Source organism: Mobula birostris, chromosome 11 (assembly GCF_030028105.1).
Source record: "Mobula birostris isolate sMobBir1 chromosome 11, sMobBir1.hap1, whole genome shotgun sequence".
NCBI lineage: Eukaryota > Metazoa > Chordata > Chondrichthyes > Myliobatiformes > Myliobatidae > Mobula > Mobula birostris.
In genome coordinates this window covers 64,023,165-64,047,215 of record NC_092380.1, presented here as the reverse complement: position 1 = coordinate 64,047,215, position 24,051 = coordinate 64,023,165, and the positions used below count along the sequence as shown (strand labels likewise).

Sequence of the window (24,051 nt, the reverse complement as noted above, 5' to 3'; positions counted from 1 at the left end):
GATGGCCAGACAAGAATGGATGGGCTTCAAGCACCACCTGATGGACAGTGCTACATTCTTCAAAGTTCTAGACACTAAATAACTTTCTAGTTATTTCAAAGTCAAAGGTGAGTTTATCGTCATATGTGCAAGTACAAATGCACACAACAGCAATGAAAACCTTGCATGCAGCAGCATCACAGGCACATGGTATCATAAATGCATCATTCTTGAGAAAAACATAGACTTAAAATAAATTTAAACTTTCACAAGGAAGAACAAAAAGTGCCTATTTTAACTTAATGTGATGAAAGTGATCATAGTGTTGCTAAACACAATTGATTTGGGTTATGCTTGTTGGTTCAAGAACTAAACGACCGTAGCTGCTCCTGAACCTGGAGGTGTGGGACTTGAGGCTCCCGTAGTTCCTGCCTGATGGAAGCTGCAAAAAGATGATAGGCATCTTTATTAATGAGTCAGGAAAGCTCACCAATGTCTCTACCTCTTCAGGAGGCTAAAGAAATTTGGCATGTCCCGATCAACTCTTACCAGTTTTTATTGATGCACCACAGGAAGCATCTTAACTACATTCATAATGGCTTGGTATGGCAACTGTTTGGCACACGACCCTAAGAAACTGCAGAGAGAGTTGTGGTCACAGCTCAGCCCACCATGGAAACTAGTCTTCACTCCACGGACTCTGTCTATACTTCTTGCTGCGTCAGTAAAGCAGCCAGCATAATCAAAGACTCCACTCACCCCAGACATTTTCTCTTCTCCGCTCTTCCATCATGTAGAAGATATAAAATTCTGAAAGCACATACCAACAGGCCCAAGGAGAGCTTCTATCCAGCTGTTATAAGACTATTAAATAATTACATAGTGCAATAAGATGGACTCTTGATCTCACAGTCTACCTTATTATGATCCTGCACCTTACTGTCTACCTACCCTGCACTTTCTCTTTAGCTGCTACACTTTATTCTACCTTATCTTGTTCTACCTCAGTGCACTGTGCAATCATTTGATCTGTATGAACAGTATATAAGACGAGCTCTTCACTGTATCTTAGTACATGGGATGAGAATAAACAAATTCTAATTCCAGTTCTCCTTGTATCTCCTGCAGATTCCATCCATGGAGGGGAGGTATGGCCCCGAGACCTACTGCGGAGAGTCCAATATTCTCTACAGCTTCTTACGTTTGTGTGCATTTGAAGTAGAATTTTCCTAATAACCAAGTATTTCGGCATGCCCTTCAGCTTTCAAAGTCATAATTTGGCTCCTGTGAAGCAGAGTTTATGAGCAATTGATAACACCTTCCTCAATTGCATAACACTGCTGTCCATTGTCCCTCTTAGTACAGATCCTTCCACTGCGCTGTCCTATAAATTTCATGTACCTGAGGCGCAGACACCAAACGTGCAATCAAGTTGCACAATGTAGGTGTCAGTGAATTAAATTTGGCGCGGTGATAAATTTCCATGTTTAGTGGCCTGCTACTAAAAATGGCCTCAGAAATGGGTGACTCAATATGCACCAGGATCTTCTCTTCCATAGGGGAGGGAGTGTAGGGAAGGACATGCAGAGCACTGAACTCCCTCTGGTTAATTGCTGCAGTGTCCATTTGTGCATCATCTTATCCTGCAAGGAAAATGGAGGTACATCAGCCAGTGTCTTGAAATCTATTTGACTGTTGCATGCATTTACTAGCTGATACTGCGTGCAAGCTCCGTGCCTTGATATGAATCCTGTAGAAATGTTACAAGTCTGAAGATGAATTGACACATATTACATTTTGCATGTGTTCTTGTTGACAAAAATAGTGATGTGTAATGAATGGAACATACATACAGTACACTGTGACGATAGGATCTGGCACTTGAGGATGGCAATACTGAACTTGACCATCAGTTCAATGTCATTGAAATTTTTGCAGCATTACAGCATGTCTCTGGGACATGGCTTCTGGCAATGGTCTCAAATGATATCTACTCTCATTGCCTCAAGCATAGGTCTGGAGGGTATCTGCAGATACAAGATACTTCTCTCATCCACCTTTCTGCCAAGGCTTCCAGAGTTTACATAAATACTTGGGAGCCTTTTCCTGTATCAGATCATACTTTACTTTTTACAAACATTTCAATTCTGATTCCCATTCCCATTTTGATGTGTCAATCCATGGCCTCCTTTTGTGCCAAGATGAGGCCACCCTCAGGGTGGAGGAGCAAAACCATATATTCTATCTGGGTAGCCTCCAACTTGATGGCACGAAAATTGATTTCTATTTCTGGTAAACAAATTCTCCCCTGCTCCCCCCACCCCCAATCTCCACTCCGACCTTTCACTTCTCACCTCTCTATTACTTCCACTTGGGTCCCCTCCTCCTTCCATTTCTTCTATGGTCCACTCTCCTTCCTATCAGATTCCTTCTTCGTCAGGCCTTGACCTTTCCCACCCACCTGGCTTCACCTATCACCTTCTAGCTAGCCTCCTCCCCTTCTCCCAACATTTTTATTCTGTCACCTTTCCCCTTCTCAGTCCTGATGAAGGGTCTTGGCCCAAAACGTCTAGTGTCAATTCATTTCTAGAGATGCTGCCTGATCTGCTGAGTTCCTCCAGCATCTTGTGTGCAATGCCCTACTCTTTTCCAGGTTAGCTTCAGTTATACAACACATACCACCACCTACTTCAGCTGCAAACCACAAGCCCTTTGACAGTTAGAGATTAATTTTAAAGTGAGTTTTAGATTTTAAATGGTGCTTGCTACTTGCAATATTGGCCTCTTGCTGAAACTTCCAACCAACGAACAGAGTTGATTAATGCTGGCTAAACACTGGATTCATTATAATTAGCAGGCAGCTCAAAGTGGCTTTCTGCCTAAATTCCACAGAATGTGTGTTGACTAATCATGCATCACAAACAACGTGACAATTTTGGGTGACCCTTGCTTTGTTAAAAATCGTGTGGATTTTCTCATTCTTTTTTACATGCATGATAGCTGGTCCATGTACACAATTTAGACTGAGTTTAGGATAACAAATCCCTCCTATCTGTTACTCTGTGCAGTGAGTGAGTGAGTGTGTGTGTGTGTGTACGTGTGAGTGTGCACACAGAACTTAAAAGCTAATAACTGGCAGGAATGTGCATGAAGAAGGAGCCCGCAAAGTGCAACTGCAGTGCGTTAGTGAATTATAGCCTCGCTGTCCAGATTAAACACTCAGGCTACCGCTGCTCACTGAAGTGACATTCATATGAATCGTGTTTGACTCACACGGAGTGGGGCCTTCCATTAACATTCCATTCCTGCTTGTCTTCTTGCACAGGCTGCTCCACATTTCAACAAAAAGATGGTTGGGGTTTCCCACACTATATTACAGCCGATGGGCTCAGCTAACGGTCCTTCTCTCCTCTTTCCGTGCCAGTTGGACATGGCAAACTGTGCCACCTGTCAATGCCTGCAATAAATCGAGTTTAAAGTCATGGCCAGAATTATTTTTAAACCAGTGAGGCTGGGAGCAAACAAAGAAACACATCCTTCATCCCTGCTGCTGGTCTGAACTTTAACCCAGGTTTCAGAGGTGAAAGATTAGTGTTCTAACCATTGTGTTAGTTAATCTCACAAGCAGGAAAACAAAAATCTATTTCTTCTCTTTGCATTGGATTTTAACTGCATGAACCTACAAGAAAAGCTGCTAATATTGAATGACTTTAGGAAATAATTAGGGAATGAAGGAAATGTTTGATGATTGGCTTGATATTACATGTTGGAAGAATTTATTTCTGAAAAGTGCAAAATAAAGTTAATTGGCCAAGAATTGCTGTTCTTCATTGTAAAGTTTTAAGGCACAATATGTGTAGATCAACAGAGTGAAGGTTTATTTGCCAACCAATTACATGTAGCTATTCACATCTCAAGCCATCTAATTGCTGCCGTAAACCAAGTGACTGTGACTTTGCAGTAAAGTACGCAAACCAGAAGAAGCTTCTGTCTTCAGGTGCATATAGATCAACAGGTACAGATATCACCAAAGAAGAGACAGAAGTATTTCCCTATAACCCTCTTTTACACTTTCAAATGTGAAATGTAACTGTTTTAATTCAACTTTCATATTGCTTGGTTATGAATTTGAGCTCATAGAAGATTTTTTAAAAATCAGACTTGCTTCGATTTGACTCTTTACTTCCTGACTTCAGCACTGGATTCAGCTTGAACACAAACTCATGATCAAGTAGTTCTACATCTAGACTTGCTTCATCTCATCATCTGATCTACATGAACATCTTAGATTCTGTCTTATATAGAGGGAGATAGGAACCAAAGGTGGGGTAAGAACACAAATGTACTGTACTTATTTTGCTTGAAATTGTATCCATTCACATTAGTGTCAAGCACATTCTCAATCTTCATCAATAATTTTACAGAATATGCCCACTGTACTGTGCATGATCACTGTGTACTTAGTGAAAACACTGAAGAAGGAACGTATTTCATTCTTGAAAGTGTCTGTGAGTATTCTGGATGATCTCTCAACTTTCCCATTTGAAGATGGATGATAGAAATGAACAGGAGTTTGTTTGATATTATTGTTTTATAAAGTTTGTAGATTAAAACTGGGGCCTGTTGTCATAGTTAAGCTCATCAGATAAACTACGACGTGCACGTGTAGTTCTTAACATATCCATGCACATTTAGAATATGAACCAACGTGTGTCATTTCAATCCACTCTGAATGACTGTTGATCAATGGTGGCTAATGGCCATTCCCATTTATGCAAAATTCTCCATGAACGCACTGAAAAGCTCTGGTCTGGTAAGATGTTTGCATGGCTGCATACAAGCTTTTATTGGATTGTTCTAAAATTGAGCCATAAGATGTCAAGATATGGGAGCAGAAGTAAGCCATTCGGCCCATCCAGGCTTCTTCGCATTCCATCACGACTGATTTATTATCAGGATGACACTCACAACACGCTGGAGGAACTCAGCAGGTCGGGCAACATCCGTGGAAACGACCAGTCAACGTTTCGGGCCAGAACCCTTCGTCAGGACTGTAGGGGGAAGGGGCAGAGGCCCTATTACGAAGGTACGGGGAAGGTGGGAAGGAGAAGGCTGGTCAGTTCCAGGTGAAGAACCAGTAAGGGGAAAGATAAAGGGGTGGGTGAGGGGAAGCAGGGAGGTGATAGGCAGGAAAGGTGAAGAAAGAATAGGGGAAAACACAATGAGTAGTAAAAGGAGGCAGAACCAAGAGGGAGGTGGTAGGCAGCTGGGGGAGGGGGCAGAGTGACATAGGGATAGAGGAAGGGAATTACCGGAAGTTGGAGAATTCTATGTTCATACCAAGGGGCTGGAGACTACCTAGACGGTATATGAGGTGTTGCTCCTCCAACCTGACATGGCAGTAGAGGAGGCCATGTATGGACATATCTGAATGGGAGTGGGAAGCAGAGTTGAAGTGGGTGGCTACTGGGAGATCCTGTCTGTTTTGGCAGACGGGGCTACTGGGAGATCCTGTCTGTTCCTGTCTAGGTAGTCTCTAGCCCCTTGGTATGGTCTAGGTAATCTCCAGCCCCTTGGTATGAACATAGAATTCTCCAACTTCCAGTAATTCCCTTCCCCTATCCCTATGTCACTCTGCCACCTCCCCCAGCTGCCTACCACCTCCCTCTTGGTTCCGCCTCCTTCTACTACTCATTGTGTTTTCCCCTATTCTTTCTTCACCTTTCCTGCCTATCACCTCCCTGCTTCCCCTCCCCCACCCCTTTATCTTTCCCCTTACTGGTTCTTCACCTGGAACCTACCAGCTTTCTCCTTCCCACCCTCCCCCCACCTTCTTTATAGGGCCTCTGCCCCTTCCCCCTACAGTCCTGACAAAGGGTTCCGGCCCGAAACGTCGACCGATCTTTTCCATGGATGCTGCCCGACCTGCTGAGTTCCTCCAGCGTGTTGTGAGTGTTGCTTTGACCCCAGCATCTGCAGGTTATTTTGTGTTTATTATCAGGGTGTATGAGTGTCAGGGAGGGGTAGTACCTCTGATGGGGTGTAGCTCTCTTGGGAGTAGCTCGTCCACCTTTGGTCCCCTCTTGGTACTCAGGTCTCAGCTGTTTGCTTGCGATAGTGGCCACATTCGCTTCGACGAGTGGGCTAAACCAGGTGAGGATAACCGATGGGTCTAAAACCGTCAGTGTGTTCGGGCTTGCCTACCCAACCTGGTGAATACTGGACCTGGCAGACTGCACAGAGGCAACCACTGGTTTGGCTCAACGGGCAGGAAGGTAGGCTGTGGAGCACTTTAAGAGTGTGACGAGGCACTAAGGGTCATCCACTGTATTTGACTCTGTCTTGCTACTGGATACAGATGAGTGAGTGAGGTCAACCCTGCGTAACTCTTCCTCACTTCAAGCTAAACCTTTGTGCAATTTACCCTTGTTATCCATCCCTCCCCTCTCAAACTACCCTGTGTCCTGTGGTTACAGGCGTGGGTGCACTGGCAGCCCTGGCCGCAAACCGCACACAGTCTTAGGGTGGTCATCCACTGACATGGGGCAGAGTGGCTCTCGGCAGCCATCCGAGCGACTGAGCAGCCCTTTCCAGGAATGCTCTGCTCAGCTCCACGATATGAGGAAGTGGCCCACACATTGCCTGCTCTGTTCTTCCCCTGCCCAGTTTACTGAGGCTGGCAGGGAACCCACTGATTGCCTGCCCCTAGTGCATTGCCAATGGAGCACTGGGTGTTCACCGACCTTAGCTGAGAGCCTGAAAGCGATATGTCGGTTCTCTAGTGGCAAAGTGTCTGCATCAGACACAATATCAGCTGAGACCTACCAGGAAAGTGGTGCAGCGCTTACTGAAAAGCTCCATCAAATTTTCCAACTCACGTGGCAGCAAGAAACTATCCCTCAGGAATTTAAAGATGCATCCATCATCCACCTGTATACGCGAAAGAGAAACCAACACTCCTGTGACAACTATCGGAGAATATTCTTGCTACCTATCACAGGCAAGATCTTCACCAGGCTTCTTCTCAACCATCGCACATCACACCTTGACCGTGTACTCTACCCGCGAGCCAGTGTGGATTTGGGAAAGTGCATGGGATTATTGACGTGGTGTTTGCTGCAAGTGAAATGTCAGGAGCAGAACATTCACCAGTTCGCCTGCTAGGTCAGCCTGACCAAAGCCTTTGACGCTGTTAGCAGAGAGGGCCTGTGGAAGATCATGGTGAAGTATCGATGCCCAAGGAAGTTCAACACCATGGTGTAGCAATTCCCTGACCCTCGCAAGCCAGAGTTCCGGACGATGATGAGACATCCGAGCCCTTCCCCATCTCAAACAGGGTCGTGAGGGTTGTGCCTTGGTGCCAATGCTATTCCGTCCGGTGTTTTCTGCTATGTTGACTGATGCCTAAAGGTTCACATATCTTGGCAGCACACGTCGTCATACAGTAGATCACCAGGATTGCCAAAGCAAGTGTTATCTTTGTCAGACTTTATACAACATCTAGAACAGAAGAGGTGCAAGTCTATGGACAAAACTTAAGATGTAAAGGGCCATAGTATTCCCCACTCTGCTTTACGCCTGTGAAACATGGACAGTATATCAATGGTATCCTAAGCAACTGAACTATTTCCACACAGTTTGCCTCAGAATGCTCCTCAACATTAAGTGGCAGGACAGAATCCCTGACACTGAAGTACTAACCAAGGCTGGCCTGCTCTGTATCTACACCATCCTGATATAGTCCCAGTTACACTGGACAGGGTACATAACTCATTTGCCAGACCATCAGCTGCCTGAGAGACTGCTTTATGGCAAACTACTGAAATGAAATACTGTAAAGACAGCTTAAAGATTTCACTAGAAGCTTTTGGCATCAATGCAGACACATGGGAGTATATCACCCAGGATCGGGCTGAGTACTCCTCCCACCATACCAGTGTAGTGACACAGGAGGAGGGAAGAACAATTGCAGCAGAGAGACATAGCCTGGCCAGGAAAGACCAAGCCAGCAACCGCCAACCCAACATGGCTGCCATCTCTTGTCCACACTGACAAAGAACTTTTCAAGCACGGATTGGCCAGCCATCTGTGTACCCAGAGACCAGTCCAGCCCCTACAAATTACGGATGACTAGAGTGGTTGTTATCGTTGCATGGTGAACAACTGAATTATCCCTCTCAATCCCATTCTCCTGCCTTTTCCCCTGAATCTTTGATGCCCTAACTAATCAAGAACCTATCAAACTGTCTTAATTATACCAAATGGCTCGGCCTTCACAGCCGTCCGTGGCAATGAATTCCACAGATTCCCTACCCTCTGGCTAAAGAAATTCCTCCTCATATCTATTCTAAATGGATGTCCCACAATTATAAGGCTGTGCACTCCGGTCCTGGACTCACCCACTGTAGGTTTCATCCTCGCTACATCCACTCTATCCCAGCCTTTCAATATCCAATAGGTTTCAATGAGATTCCCTCCCCCCATTCTAAACTCCAGTGAGTAGAGGCCCAGAACCATCAAACACTCCTGAAATGTTAAACCTTCCATTCCCACATCATTCTCATGAACCTCCTCTGGACCCTTGCCAATGCCAGCGCACTCTTGCTTGGATAAGGGGCCCAAAACTGCTCAGTGTGATTTGACCAATGCCTTATAAAGGCTCGGCTTCACGTCCCTGCTCTTATATTCTTGTCCTCTCGAAATGAATACTAACATTGCATTTGCCTTCTTCACCACCGACTCAGTCTGCAAGTTAACCTGTAGGGAATCCTGCACAAGGAATCCCAGATCCCTTTGCACTCCTGATTTTTTAACTTTCTCCCTGTTAGAAAATAGTCTATACATTTATTCCTTCTATCAAAGTGCATGACCGTCCATTTCCCTACACTACGTTCCATCTGCCACTTTTTTGGCCCATTCCCCCAATCTGTCTCAGTCCTTCTACAGAATACCTGGCTCTCCACCTATCTTCGTATCATCCTCAAACCTGGCCACAAAGCCATCAATTCTGTCACTGAAATCATTGACGTATAATGTGAAAAGAAGTGGTCCCAACACTGACCCCCTGTGGAACACCACTACTCTCCAGCAGCCAACGAGAAAAAGCCCCCTTTATCCCCATTCTTTGCCTCCTGCCAATTAGCCAATGCTCTATCCAAGCTAGTATCTTTCCTGTAAGATCTTGGGCTCTCATCTTGTTAAGCAGCCTCATGTGTGGCACCTTGTCAAAAACCTTCTGAGTTTCCATGTAAACAACACCCACTCACTCTCCTTTGTAAAAATAATCAATAAGTTCTGTTTACTGGCTTTGACCAGTGACCTTCAATTATGGGCAAGTATTGTGCAGTCAGCTCCATCTTGTATCCAAGGAGAGGAGCCTTAAGAAGGTGCATCATTAAGGAGCCCACCTCCCAGGACATGCCCTCTTCTCACTGTTACCATTGGGGAGGAGGTACAGAAACCTGAAGGCACACACTCAGCCATTTATTAACAGCTTCTTCCCTCTGCCATACAATTTCTGAATGGATATTGAAACCATGAACACCATCTCGCTACTTTTTTTAATTCTGTTTCCTGCATAATTTAACTATTATATATACATATACTTAATGTAGTTCACCATTTTTCCTACATTACCATGAATTGCGTTGTACTGCTGCCACAAAGTTAACAAATTTCACGATATATGTCAGTGATATTCACCTGATCTTGACTCTGATTTACTTACTCATAATTCAGGGTCCCTGTCAAATTAAAGCCTCTTGAAATTGCAATTACTTTCTTAGTGAGATTCCTGCCTGCTCAGCGTGAAGTTTAGTTAAATTCTTCCACTAAATAATTGCACTTTGAAGGAACCGTGCTCAGCTGATAATTCATTCATGAACATAGAAATGTCTCCATGCAAGAATCTTGCATACTCAGGAGAGAAGCAGCAGGGTAAAAGAGAATTAGAATTTGTCTGTCGATCATGGGGTTAACTAGGCGATTAAGTACTTAACATTTGTTTGAGTGTCACGTGTCTCCTGACCAGGTACAACTAGTGACACAGAGAGGATCAGTATTGGAACAGGGTCAATAAGATTAGGGTACAAAGCAACTGGCATCTCAGCCCAGCTCAGACAGCCAGGCCAAAGGTAAACAACAGAACTCCCACGAAGGCAAGTTCTCCCAGGAGTGGCAGCTCACACAGTATTCCCAGCATGATTCCATTTAACGTCTCATTCCAGCACTTTACTGGCATTGTATGAGGCTGGACCAAACTGAGTGTGGGGAGGAGTGTGTGCAGAAGTGTGGAAGAATTTTCAGAGGCAGAATTCATGCTGACAAGGGATGGCCAGTAAAGTTCAGCTTCAGTCCAATGGAGGACTTGTTCTACAAGTTAATTACTTTTTCACCACAAACAGAATTTCAGGCAGACGAACAATTCACCGTGCACGCGCGTGCGTGTGTGTTTGATTATATGATTTATGATTATGATTATGAGGACACACAGTCCCCTTTTATTGTCATTTAGTAATGCATGCATTAAGAAATGATTAAATGTTTTTCCAGAATGATATCACGAAAACCGACTTAAAAACAGACAAAAACCGCATAATTATAACATATAGTTACAACAGTGCAAAGCAATACCGTAATTTAATAACAGGCCATGGCACAGTAAAAGTCTCAAAGTCTCTCGAAAGTCCCATCATCTCACACAGATGGTAAACCACCAGCGCCACCAACTTGCCGGTGCAGCATCCCGGAAGCATCCGACCACACTCTGACTCCGAGTCTGTCCGAAAACTCCGAGCCTCCGACCACCTCTTCAACACCGAGCACCGAGCACCATCTCTGCCGAGTGTTTCGACCCCAGCCCCAGCAACCGGGGATAAGCAAAGCCGAGGATTTGGAGCCTTCATCTCCGGAGATTCTCGATCGCACAGTAGCAGCGGCAGCGAAGCAGGAATTTCAGAAGTTACTCCAGACGTTCCTCTGCACTTCTCACGGCTGTCTCCACCAAATCCGGATTGTGCACGGCACCCCTAGTTACACATATCGATATCATTCGGAACGCCCGCACATGCTGTGTCGTGCCGCTATCTTCGTTTGTTAAAGGTGTCATGTTGGGGAAAACAAAATTGCAATTTTTCAACTATTACACTTAGCTGCAGAGCCACCTGCGAAATTATGATTGGCGTCTCTGCCTCCTCGAGATCTTAATATCACTCCAGATGTAGCAGGAATTCTAACATGACCCACACAGGAGAGCAAAGTGAAAGCACTGCCGAATTACAAGGCCACGGGGTGCAAAAGAGAGAACAAGATGAAGCAAAATGAAAAGAAGAAAATAAGCTTTAGACTATGGGTGCAGCTTACCATCGTTAACTGCTTTGGCACTGGAATTTAAAAGACACTTTAACCTTGAGTATGCAAAACGGGCAATAGATTGATGTCATGGCAAATCTGCAGATGCTGGAAATCCAGGCAATACACACAAAATGCTAGAGGAACTCTGCCGGCCAGACAGCATCTATGGAAAAGAGTACAGTCGACGTTTCGGGCCGAGACCCTTCAGCAGTATCCTGACACAACAGATTGAAGTGGCAGCTCAGTTTAAGCCCTATTTTAAAAAGGTTTGCATTGGCAATTACTCTGGAGGCAATGCCAGAAACTGCTGGCATGCCAGCACCTTCAAAAGAGTGAACGTTGGGATGGAGAAGTGAGATTTGAGAAGAAAACAAATCATGTCCTTAAATCATGGGATTCTATTAAAATTTGTAGAACAAATTCTTCTGCTGAATTACACTGTTCAAAATTTTAGATGAAAACATCTCACACTTCTTCACTGTACATTTCGGTCCTGTGTAGTCATACTTTGGTCCGTTTTTGAATACCAGACAGGCTAATAAATTAAGGAAATTATAAGGGAATGACATATCAAAACGTTTTCAACCGTACTTTTGATACAGGCATGTATCTGATGTGCAAAACTGAGAGCCAGAAAGGATCAATTAAAAGTGGAAAAGCCTACCCAAGGAATGAAGGGTGACTGATCATTTTAGCTTCAGTACAAAGTTTTTGCAGAATGGCCTCCAATCAACAGTCTTCTCAGACACGTCAATCCTATCCATCCTTTGACAAGCTCCACAAAGCAACCAGGAACACAGAATAAACATAAGACCATAAGGAGAGGAAATTTAGCGATGTGAATTAGAAAAGTGGGGAGTTAATTGTTGGAGGAAAGAGTTGCAGAGCTAAGTAACAGAGTGCCACAGAGTGTGGGTCCAGGTGGTGATTTCTCATTCAAAGATTCAAAAAACTTTATTGTCATTCTAACCGTACATCAGCTCTGCAGGGCAGAATGAGACAGCGTTTCTCAGGAGCAGTGCAATCATAACATAACAAACACAACACTAAATAATAAACATAACAATATATAGTAAAACACAACAGCCACATGTCAGTTAAAATCAAGTTATAAATGTCCAGTGCAAGTTAAAAGTGTCCAAAGCAGAGTCAGGTAGAGCAGCTATTTAGCAGTCTGACTGCCTGTGGGAGGAAGCTGTTTAGTAGCCTTGTGGTTTTAGTTTTGATGCTCCTGTAAAGTTTGCCTGATGGTAGAAGAACAAACAGTTCATGGAGAGGGTGTGAGGGGTCTTTAATGATGTACTGTACTGTGTCTTCTGGAGGCATTCCCTGTGAAACGAGCAAAATAGCTAGAGCAAGATTAATCTGGTGAGCATTCTCACACTGGTAACAAGCAAACTGAGAGCACAGGGGTAATGCAGGAGACCCCTCAACTAATGAAAAAAGAAATGATTAAAGGAATTAATTATATCTCTTGTTACAAGTCATTCAAATAAAAAAGGACAGTTACGTTAATACGTCTGTAACCTCATATTGATAATGCTCTTATTTTAACCACCATTATGTGTTAGATAAAATCACCATTGTTCTCCTCTGTTTGTTTTATTGCCACCTGAATCCTTATCAAAGTTCTGTACTAATCTTGTTTGTGTTTGAAGGACATGCACTCATTCACACACCACTTACATTAATACTTAATTCCAGTTTCAGATAGCCAAGTTCTCTCTCCTTAGCCCATTCACTCTCAAGGATGTAATTTCTGCAGGTTAAGTTCTGGCCTACTGCTAAGGAGGTAAATGAAAACAGATTCAAATTCACACTTTCCAAAGCTGAAAACTTAGATTTTTTATATTTAACAGCTTATTAGATGGGGGAGATGTAACTCCATTAAGCTACAAGCAGAGTCCTTACAGCAATATTTAAGGCTTCAGATAAAGCAAAACAAACTTGCTTTAACCCTAACCCTAAAGCTGTGAATCTTTTATTTTGTTTATTTTTCCCAGGTCAGATTCACTTATTATAACTCAGGAAGGGGATGCCGTTCATATCAACCCTTTTCTCGAGGATCATTCACCTAGCTTTCACATAGCACCACTCTGTTCAAAAATTCCAGGAATCCCACTGTTTATATTAAATCTTTCTGGCTTTCTCTTGAAACTTCTAGACTCTGTAAATAATGAAGCGTTTGGGGATGTTAATGGAATACAGTTTCAGGGATTCCCCAATGCCTTAAGGAGCTTTGAATTAGTTCCAGGTGACACTGTAAATATGGATGAAACTGGGCATACCAGGCTGTACAGATCATTGACTCAATCCCATTAATCATTCAACAGTTATTGCCTTTTAGAGACCTTCAATTATCAAGGAAGCCTGATGGTGGGAGCAGAGGAATTGGGTGTTGTCATTCACTCCGTTAGTAAGAAAACTGAATGAGCAGTTTACTTGCACTCTTTCTACCCAGTAAACAACATTCTTCCTGACAGGCCACAGGGTAAGTCTTCTCTTGTCTTCTTTATGGCATGTCCATTTCACTTTCACTGAGATCCACATTTACATGTTCGTATGTTATAATACTATCACCAGAATGAATCATAACGTGCCCATTCTTCTCTGCACAAAGTTACAGTTACAGAAACAATAAAAATCAGAGAAAATATATCTTCTCTTGAAAGAAATTCTTTCACCAAAAATGTACACATGGGATTCTGAGATTGGCACATTGGCATATTTCTATCCCATTAGTCCAAGTCCTCTGATTCCAATCTTCCTTACCTCCATGTGTCATTTCTCCCTCTCCAAACCTCCAATACTGCAGTTCACTGTATGCTGTTATACACATATCTTGCTGAAATATATGGACACTGGCAATCCAGCTAGACATTATTTCAGTCTGTTCAAGGCACACTGAATTAACCTCTTGTTTGTCATCAATCCATAGCTTTGAGTGCTCTGACATCTCCTTCCACTTTAACTATCAGAGGTTTGCCAACAGCAGTGATTCATTTCTCAGCAGATATTCCCTTCAGCAGGGAAAGACCTGCATTTATATACAGCACCCTTCATGACAGCAGGACAGGACACACTAAGCATTTCACAGCCAAAAAAGTGCTATTCAAGCATGGTCATTGTTATAATCCAGCAGCTACATATTTTTAAAAACTGATATCAGTAATATGATATCAAAAATTCATTATCTTTATTAGTCAAGTTGGTTGAGGTATAATTATTAACAGTTGTGGATGATCCTCAGCTCTAAAGAAACTATGAAGAATGAAAAGCTGTTTTACATCACACAGATGTAGTAGGACTTCTCTACTTTTCTGTTCCTTTCCTGTTGCAGTAAAGATCAACAGACCATTTCTCTTCCCAATTACTAGTTGTTTCTGAATGCTAACTTTATGTTTATTGTATGGGAGCACAAACACCTTGCCAAATGTTCAATGAAGTCAGAACATGCTGGAAATATTCAGCAGATCATATAACTTGTATGTAAAGAGCAATTAACCTGAAACACTAACTCTGGTTCTCTACCCATAGATGCTAAATGCTTCCAGAGTTTTGTTTTCATTTCAGGCTTCCACAATCTACAGCATTTTGCTTTTGATTCCGCACTTGTTAGTCTCACGCCATTTAAATAATATTATGCTCTTTCATTCTTTCTGCTGCTTTCTCACATTAAAATCTTGCCCAATCACGTCATCTGTCTCTACCCTTTTCCAGATTCTGTGTCTTCCTAATAACTTTTCCATTTTGCAACATCAACAAACTAGAATGAAATACACAATCCATTCCTCAATCCAGTCATGAATATAAATAGTAAATAGCTGAGGCCTTAGCGCCAATTCCTGTGGCACCCCACAAGTTACAGCTCGCTAACCTGGAAATGACACATTTATCTGCACTCTGTTTTCAGTAAAGTCATTGTTCTGATTGTTAATTGTTAAGTCAGTGTTCAGTCGAGGGTTACGGAGTAAAAAGAAAAATGAGCTGGCATTATGTCATACCCAGAAGCAGCTTCTTGCCAGCAACTTGAGAGTTGATAAATCAGTAAAAAGCTTCAACGCATCTGCCACTCAGAATGGCATTGAAAGTTGCAAAGCTGGGTTGAAAGTTTCATCTTACCTGTTGTTTTGACCTGTCAAATATAACTTGCAACTAATGCATTCAATTTTTAACAGTTTACTGCTGTTTCGATGCAATTTAGCATTCCTTTAGCACATGACTTCAATAGTAGCATTCTTGTTCCCACCAGTTCTCATTCATTGTCCCACAAGAATTGGATCACCACGGCCACAGTAATTAGTTTATCTCAACATAGTAAGTAAAGGAGAAGTTATAGAGAAAGGGGGACACAACAGAGCAGTTTGGCCAGTGTTTAAGATAACATCAAAGGGGTCTCTGGATTTACAGCAGTTATATACAATAAGCAATCTGGGAGACTGGTGGAAAAATGGTAATAACACAAATATTGGTCTGGAGTCATTTACAGGCTTGATCAATAAGGATGACTGATTGCTAACTCTAAAGGACTTATTAAAACCACATGAATTGATCCTTAGTTGCCCTTTGAAATAGCCAAATTAACTAACAACTATTACAAAAAAGATGTACAGAAAAAGAAAGCGGAACTGAGCAGCTAGCCTTTACCAACCCAATAATGAACATGAGAAAGATCCAGTCACTTCAGCAAAATGCTCCTTATGAACATGTTGGGACATAGCTGAACTGGGAGATCTGCCCTTCAGATTACTTAAGTAATACTCTGACCTTGAGCTATGATCCCATGAGGATGATTGCATCAAGGTCCAAAATTTCTCCTTAAACGTCCCTGAAGATATCCTGGTTTATCAAAGTGAAACGATGGTGACTGCAGTGGTTTGGGAGAGCAGAGTATCACTACCTCTTGAAGAACTTTCAGGGACAAAGCAGCAAATGCTGGCCTTCCCAACATGATTAAAGGACAGTCAGTGGACAAAAAGTAGAAAAATAAGTCTAAGACAGAGATAGAAACGGTTGCGGCACATTGGGACAATTAATAGAGAAGCTGTCGTACACCACTGACCAGGGTTCATTCCTGATCTCTGGTGCCATCTGTGTGCAGTTTGCATGATGTCCCTGAGACCACATGATTTGCTTGTCGGGCCTCAGTTTCCTCCTCCATCCCAAAGACATCAGCTTAGTTGGCTAATTGGCTACAGCAAATTATGTGGGGTAGGGAAAAAATCTGGGAGGAGTTGATGGGATTGTAGGGAGAATAGTTTACAGGAAAAATAAGGGAGAGAATGGGATTGTTCTGTGAATCAGTGCGGACTTGATAAGCCAAACTGCCTTTTTTGTGATGTAAGGAAATATGGAATAAATGTAATGAAATCTTTTACAAACTATCACATTGTCACGCTGCTCCTTTGGCTATGGCTGAAACTTTCCAGATCTGAGATTACAATGCTAATGATTGTCTTCTTAATTCATCTAAACAGTCTCTCTGATCATCTATCTATAGAGGCAATTGTTCTTCGCTCCTGATCACTAACAGCCCTAAACCCTTAACACACCACAGACAGTTTAAAATAGACAAAATAGATCTGGATTTTCTACACATTTGTCCTGCTGTTCACACCCATGTTTCACAATAATATGTGAAATCATTATCTTTTATGAATGCTCCATCCATCAATTTTAGAAGCCAAGTTCCCACACTTAAAGGAAGCCTATAAGATATTCAGTACAACCTTGGCCAACATTTAGACAAGCTATTCTCCAGACAAGCTTCGAAGCTGTCAATAATTAAAGCAGCTATTAAGTACTTTGCATACAAAAATAAGGAAGTCGAGACCTAGTCTTTCTGCCTCTACTAAACTGGACGTTCTGATGCAGAGTAAGAGCAAAAGATCTACTTCAGTTGCTGTCACCAAAAAATTATTTGAATCCTCATGAAAGGAGGAAGAACAGGAGAACCATACCCCTTCACAGCAATCTGTCACCCAACCAACTCCACACCCTACACATTGGCCACACATGCAGCCATTGCACTTTCAGGGCGCTGCTTATTGGGTAAGTGACTTCACCTGGATCTAGGCCCCAGACTTTAAGCCAACCAGTCTTCTTGCTTAAAGGTTATGTGCTCCTCAATCTTTACATGCTTGAAAACAGAAAGCAATTTTCACAGGATTTCCTGTTCCAACTGGATAGAAAGCAGCAAGCTTTCATTCTATTTAAAACAATAGCTTGTGAAAAGATGGTACATTTATTGTAATGGCAATGAACTGAATTTGCAATCTAAGAGAAATTAGTTCAAACCATAATAGCTTTGAGACTAAATATGTAATTCTTGGATGACACCAAGAAAATACCATGAAAACCATCAGATAATTGTAAAAGAGAAACACATTTGTAAAATGGCAGTCACAATCTGGGCCATCCCAAAGTATTTCTAAAATGTGGTCATTGTGGCAGCAAATGATGGCCAAAGCTTTACAAATAATGGACTATACAATGGTGGCAAATGTAGCAGAATTCACCAAGTTTTCGATTCTATCCATTTAAATAGAATAGAAGAGTTTGGTTTGTTTCTTTTGTGATATTGCTCACCTGGTGACACAACTCTTGATAATGATACATTTGCATTCCTGGATCACTTTGTTCTTTTTCTCTCCTTAAACTTGTACTTTACAGGTATTAAATCGACTTCCTATTCTTTCTGTCAAAATGTACTACAGTACCTTGCACCTTTCAATGTTGAAATTCCTGTACAATTATTTGCCCATTCTATGTAAATTCAAGCTCTCCTGTAATTAGTCATCTTCAATATTGATTTTTCCTCCAATTTTGTATCATGTGCAACTTCTATTTTTTTTAAATGTGCATACATGAGCACCTCAGCCTTCATTAGTGGAAAGGTTACTGAAACATAACTTGGACACCGTGATGTTTAAGCATTTTGATAAGACAGACTGTCTGAATGACTTCCCAGTTGTGTGTGGCCATGACACGTATTGCCCATTGTCAAAAACCCACCAAACACCTGAATGAGTCCCAGCAACACTCCATCCCACTTTCATCAGATCCGGAAGGAGAAGGGTGCAGGACAGTGACCTCCTCAGCTCTGTCCTTTGTAGCGTCTCACCCATCTCTCACCACTATGAAAAATGCACCATACTTTTCCCGTCACGAGGAAATCTGCAGATGCTGGAAATTCAAGCAACACACACAAAATGCTGGTGAACGCAGCAGGTGAGGCTGCATCTATAGGAAGAGGTACAGTCGATGTTTCGGGCCGAGACCCTTTGTCAGGACTAACTGAAAGAAGAGATAGTAAGAGAGTTGAAAGTGGGAGGGGGAGGGGGAGATCTGAAATGATAGGAGAAGACTGGAGGGGGAGGGATGGAGCTAAGAGCTGGAAAGTTGATTGGCAAAAGGGATACGAAGCTGGAGAAGGGAGAGGATCATGGGACAGGAGGCCTAGGGAGAAAGAAAGTGGGAGGGGAGCCCAGAGGATGGGCAAGGAGTTATAGTGACAGGAACAGAGGGAGAATAAAGAGAGAGAGAGAAGAAAGGGAAAATAAATAAATAAGGAATGGGGTATGAAGGGGAGGTGGGGCATTAACGGAAGTTAGAGAAGTCAATGTTCATGCCATCAGGTTGAAGGCTACCCAGATAGAATATAAGGTGTTGTTCCTTCAACCTGAGTGTGGCTTCATCTTGACAGTAGAGGAGGCCGTGGATAGACATATCAGAATGGGAATGGGACGTGGAATTAAAATGTGTGGCCACTGGGAGATCCTGATTTCTCTGGTGGACAGAGCATAGGTGTTCAGTGAAACGGTCTCCCAGCCTGCGTCGGGTCTCGCCAATACATAGAAGGCCCCATCGGGAGCACCGGATGCAGTATATCACCCCAGCCGACTCACAGGTGAAGTGTCGCCTGACCTGGAAAGACTGTCTGGGGCCCTGAATGGTGGTAAGGGAGGAAGTGTAAGGGCATGTGTAGCACTTGTTCTGCTTACAAGGATAAGTGCCAGGAGGGAGATCGGTGGGAAGGGATGGGGGGGTACGAATGAACAAGGGAGTCGCATAGGGAGCGATCCCTGCGGAAAGCAGAAAGAGGGGGGAGGGAAAGATGTGCTTAGTGGTGGGATCCCGTTGGAGGTGGCAGAAGTTACAGAGAATTATATGTTGGACCTGGAGGCTGGTGGGGTGGTAGGTGAGGACAAGTGGAACCCTATTCCTAGTGGGGTGGCGGGAGGATGGTGTGAGAGCAGATGTGCGTGAAATGGGAGAGACGCGTTTGAGAGCAGGGTTGATGGTGGAGGAAGGGAAGCCCCTTTCTCTAAAAAAGGAGGACATCTCCTTCATCCTGGAACGAAAAGCCTCACCCTGAGAGCAGATGCGGCAGAGACGGAGGAATTGCGAGAAGGGGATGGCATTTTTGCAAGAGACAGGGTGGGAAGAGGAATAGTCCAGGTAGCTGTGAGAGTCCATGGGCTTATAGTACACATTAGTAGATAAGCTGTCTCCAGAGACAGAGACAGAAAGATCTAGAAAGGGGAGGGAGGTGTTGGAAATGGATCAGGTAAACTTGAGGGCAGGGTGAAAGTTAGAGGCAAAGTTAATGAAGTCAACGAGCTCAGCATGCGTGCAGGAAGCAGTGCCAATGCAGTCGTTGATGTAGCAAAGGAAAAGTGGGAGACAGGTGCCATTATAGGCTTGGAACATGGATTGTTCCACAAAGCCAACAAAAATTCAGGCATTGCTGGGACCCATACGGGTGCCCATGGCTACACCTTTAGTTTGGAGGAAGTGGGAGAAGCCAATCTCTTACTATCTCTTCTTTCAGTTAGTCCTGATGAAAGGTCTCAGCCCGAAACGTCGACTGTACCTCTTCCTATAGATGCTGCCTGGCCTGCTGCGTCCACTAGCAATTTTTGTGTATGTTGCATAGTTTTCCCATCAATCATCAAGGGGGATGCAGGCATTAGAAAGATCTTTAAAATATATGAAGGCCAACTTCTATTTTCATTTTAATGATTTCCCAACACACATCCATTACCTCTACTTTGTTGGCTAATATTTTGGGCAAACGACGACAGAAGCCCACAATATAGGCAAAGCTAATTTGCTCCCCAACCACACAAACATTCTCTCACCCCAGGGGTCACAAACAGAGCCCGGGGCCATGGGAATGGTTTGGATCTCACTCAGCCAGAGCCATCTAATCATTCAGCTACACAGGCAGAGCTGGATGGCTGAATTACTGTGGGTGTCCTTCAATGCAAAGGCCAGGGGATTCTAACCCCAGGCAGGCAGCCAGTCAGAAAGGAGGTTAGCTCAGTGATCAGCAGACCACGCTGCAGTTCTGGCCACCCTCTGAGCAGGGAAGAAAAGAAGTCACTTTAGCAGCCCGCTATTGGATCTGACGATCCAGCCTAACAGTGATGGCAGGAATACATCATGAAATCACAGGAGAGAAGCTAATTTAAATGAAAAGTTTCAAAAAAGGGAACCGAAAGAATATGAATCATTCAATCAGAGAACAATCTCCTCAGATTAGCCTAAACTAATGCAGTACAAACTTTCCAAGATTGGAAACATTGATTAATAGTAACAGGGACAACAACAAAAAGACTTCAGCTCAGTGAAGGGAGCTCTGAATTCACGTACTGGATTAATAAGAACTGCTGGAAGAACCCTTGGGATAACGTTGAGACCATGCAGTTGAGCAGCTGTAACATGAGAGTGGGTTGTCACAGAAGCCTTCCATTATTAGAATTCTCTCTCTCTGCAAGATGTCTGATATCTCACCTCGCACTGCCTTATTAACAAATGTCATTGGGGTTAGGAGGAGGAATCGGCTAACAGCTTAGTTCCTGAGATCCTCACTAAAAACTTACAGATGTTTGAAAGTGATAGATCCTCAGCCCACTGACACAGGGAGAGGTTATAGGTCAGGAGTCAGCAGCCAGACCCCGGGGTCTGAGAACTTAACTAGCTGTGTGCTGAATGACACGTTCACGGGAATCACAGCTAGATTTGTACATGGTCCACACCTCCCATTTGATATTGTAAATGGAAGCACTTGCATCTCCATGCTTCGGGACTATTTTGAATCGCAGATGTTCAAAAAGGCCGCCACAAATGGAGAAGACACAGACCTTGAGGAATATGCCTCATCTGTCTCCAGTAAGTGTGTAGACAACATTGGAAACTCAAGAACGGACTTCTCACGGTTCAACCAGAAGCCCTGGCTGGTGGCTGAGGCATGCTCCTTAATGAAAGCCTGGGATACTGCCTTCTAGTCTGGTCACAGAACAGCCAGGCCAAGTCTTATCATAGGCATTGCGAGGGCAAAGGCCACCTATGCTCAAAAAATTCAGGAACACCTGTCTGATAACAATGCCTGGCGTTTGTGACTGGGCATCAGGGGCATTACTGACCACGCAAGGGAAAACAGCATTGACCATGGCAATGACGCCTCCCTTCCTGTCGCTCAGAACAACCTTTATACATGCCTGGAGGCATGCAACACAACACTGGCCAGGAAAGCTATCCCTCTCTCAGATGAGCAGCCACTGTCTGTAATAGCACAGAGAGGCAACCCCTGTAAGATGGCCTGGCTGGGCAACAAGTCAGGCCGAGTACACACCAGCTCACTAATGTCCGCACAGACATCTTCAGCACATCACTCACCCATGCTTCAAGTCAGCCACCATCATCCCTGATCACAGGGACCCACACAACCAGGTGCAGGAACAGTTATTACCCTTGAACCAGAGGGAATAACTTCACAAACCTCATCACTGAAACGGTCTCACGATCCATGAACTCACTTTCAAGGGCTTCATCTCATGCTCTCGAGATTCATTGCTTATTTATTTATTTATTTATTTATTTATTATTCTTTTGTATTTGCACAGTTTGGTGTTCTCTGTTCATTGGTTGCTTGTTCATCCTGTTAGGTGTGGTCCTTCATTGATTCTATTGTCTTTCTTGTATTTACTGCGTATGCCTGCAAGAAAATGAATCTCAGGGTTGTATAAAGTGATACATATGTACTTTGATAATAAGTTTACTTTGAATTTTGAGCTGTACCGAAGACCTCTACACGTTCAGAACTAAACGACCACCGCCCAGTGATACTGGTGCCCATCATCAAGAAGTGCTTCGAATGGCTGGTAATGGCACATGTCAAAAACTTCACTCCTGCTACACTAGACTCTCACTAAAATTCTTGTCGACAGAACCACTCTACGACAGATACCATAGCATCTGTCATGCACCTGGCCCTAACACACATAGAAAACAAGGGCACTAATGTCAGAATGCAGTGTCTGGATTTCAGTTTGACATTCAGCACTATTGGCCCACAGACCTTGGTGAACAAACTCGTACCCTTCAGTCTAAGTACACCACTGCGCAGCTGGGTGTTGGACTTCCTAACGGACAGACATTAGACTGTCTTCCTAACTGACAGACGTTAGACTGTCTGGTTGCCCAACCGCTCCTCTCTCCCCATCATCCTCAACATTGGCATGCTGAGCCCATTGCTGTTCAACCTGCTCACACATGACTGCGTGACCAAATACCCAAATAGTCACATTGTCAGGTTTGCTGATGATACGAAAGTGGTGGGGCTCATCACGAATAATGATGAGGTGGCCTACAGAGAGAACGTGGAACAGCTTGAGGCCTGGTGCCAGGCAAATAAGTTCTTCCTCAACGTCAACAAGACAAAGGAGATGGTTATCAACCTCAGGAGAACTCGCACCACTCACACTCTCCATTACATCTGTGGCACAGCAGTGGAAATGGCGAGCAGCTTCAAGCTCCTAGGAGTACACATCTTGCGCAACCTGTCATGGTCCCAGGCCACATTCTACACAATCAGGAAAGCTCACCAATACCTCTACTTCCTGAAGAGAGCTGAATTTGCACATTGATGCTCACATCATTCTACAGATGCACAGTAGGGAACATCCTAACTATCATGCACTGCATGGTATGGAAACTGCCCTGCAGCGGGCATGAGGCTCTACAAACCATAGTCTAAACTTCTCAATGTATCACCAGAACCCGCCAACCAACCATCAATGACATATATAAAGAAAGGTGCCAGAAAATGGCCAGTAACATCATGAAAGATCCCATCTACCCACTGTTTGTCCTACTCCCATCAGGGAGGAGGCTACAAGGCATCCACACCAGGATCATCAGATTCAAGCCAGTTAATTTCCCCAAACAGTAAGGCTGATCAACAACTGCACCCAGTAACCCACCCCTCTACACCCCAGTCACCACTACTTTATCATTTCCTTCCAGTCACCTGATGTACAAACACACCTGTGCCTAGCATCACTTTATGGACATACATTCGATCTATGTATGTATATAAGTTATCATTGTGTTTCTAAATTGTTATTGTGTTCTTTATCTTATTGTGTGATTTTTTTTTGTGTAGCATCCGATGCAGAGGAACAATTATTTTGTTCTCCTTTACTGTATACTGGAAATGACATTAAACCATCTAGAATCTTGAATATTGAAATAATATTGCCCAATCTCATGGCTCTAAGGACCACACTACCACTGTCATCACTCCTCCAATGCCATCCCTCTTCTTAATATTCAGATTTGGGAACATTGAAAGAAAGAGACATGTAATAGTTGCAAAACTGGTTAGAAGTGACGTGTTTCTGACCAATGTTGCAAACAGGATATTGCTACAGA

At 43.4% G+C, this 24,051-nt stretch overlaps 1 protein-coding gene across 7 annotated transcripts in view; it reads right to left on the bottom strand.

Annotated features, from left to right (window-relative positions):
* The window catches only part of myrf (myelin regulatory factor), a 283,101-nt gene that overhangs the window by 179,839 nt on the left and 79,211 nt on the right, over positions 1-24,051 (bottom strand). The window contains exon 1 of one of the 7 annotated variants that reach the window (XM_072272394.1): positions 3,253-3,286. The exons of the other annotated variants lie outside the window; for them this stretch is intronic. Within the exon in view, the coding sequence (XP_072128495.1) occupies positions 3,253-3,277 (25 nt within the window). The 5' untranslated portion in view covers positions 3,278-3,286. Of the gene's footprint in view, positions 1-3,252; positions 3,287-24,051 lie in introns of those variants that run through there. 7 annotated transcript variants of the gene reach the window in all.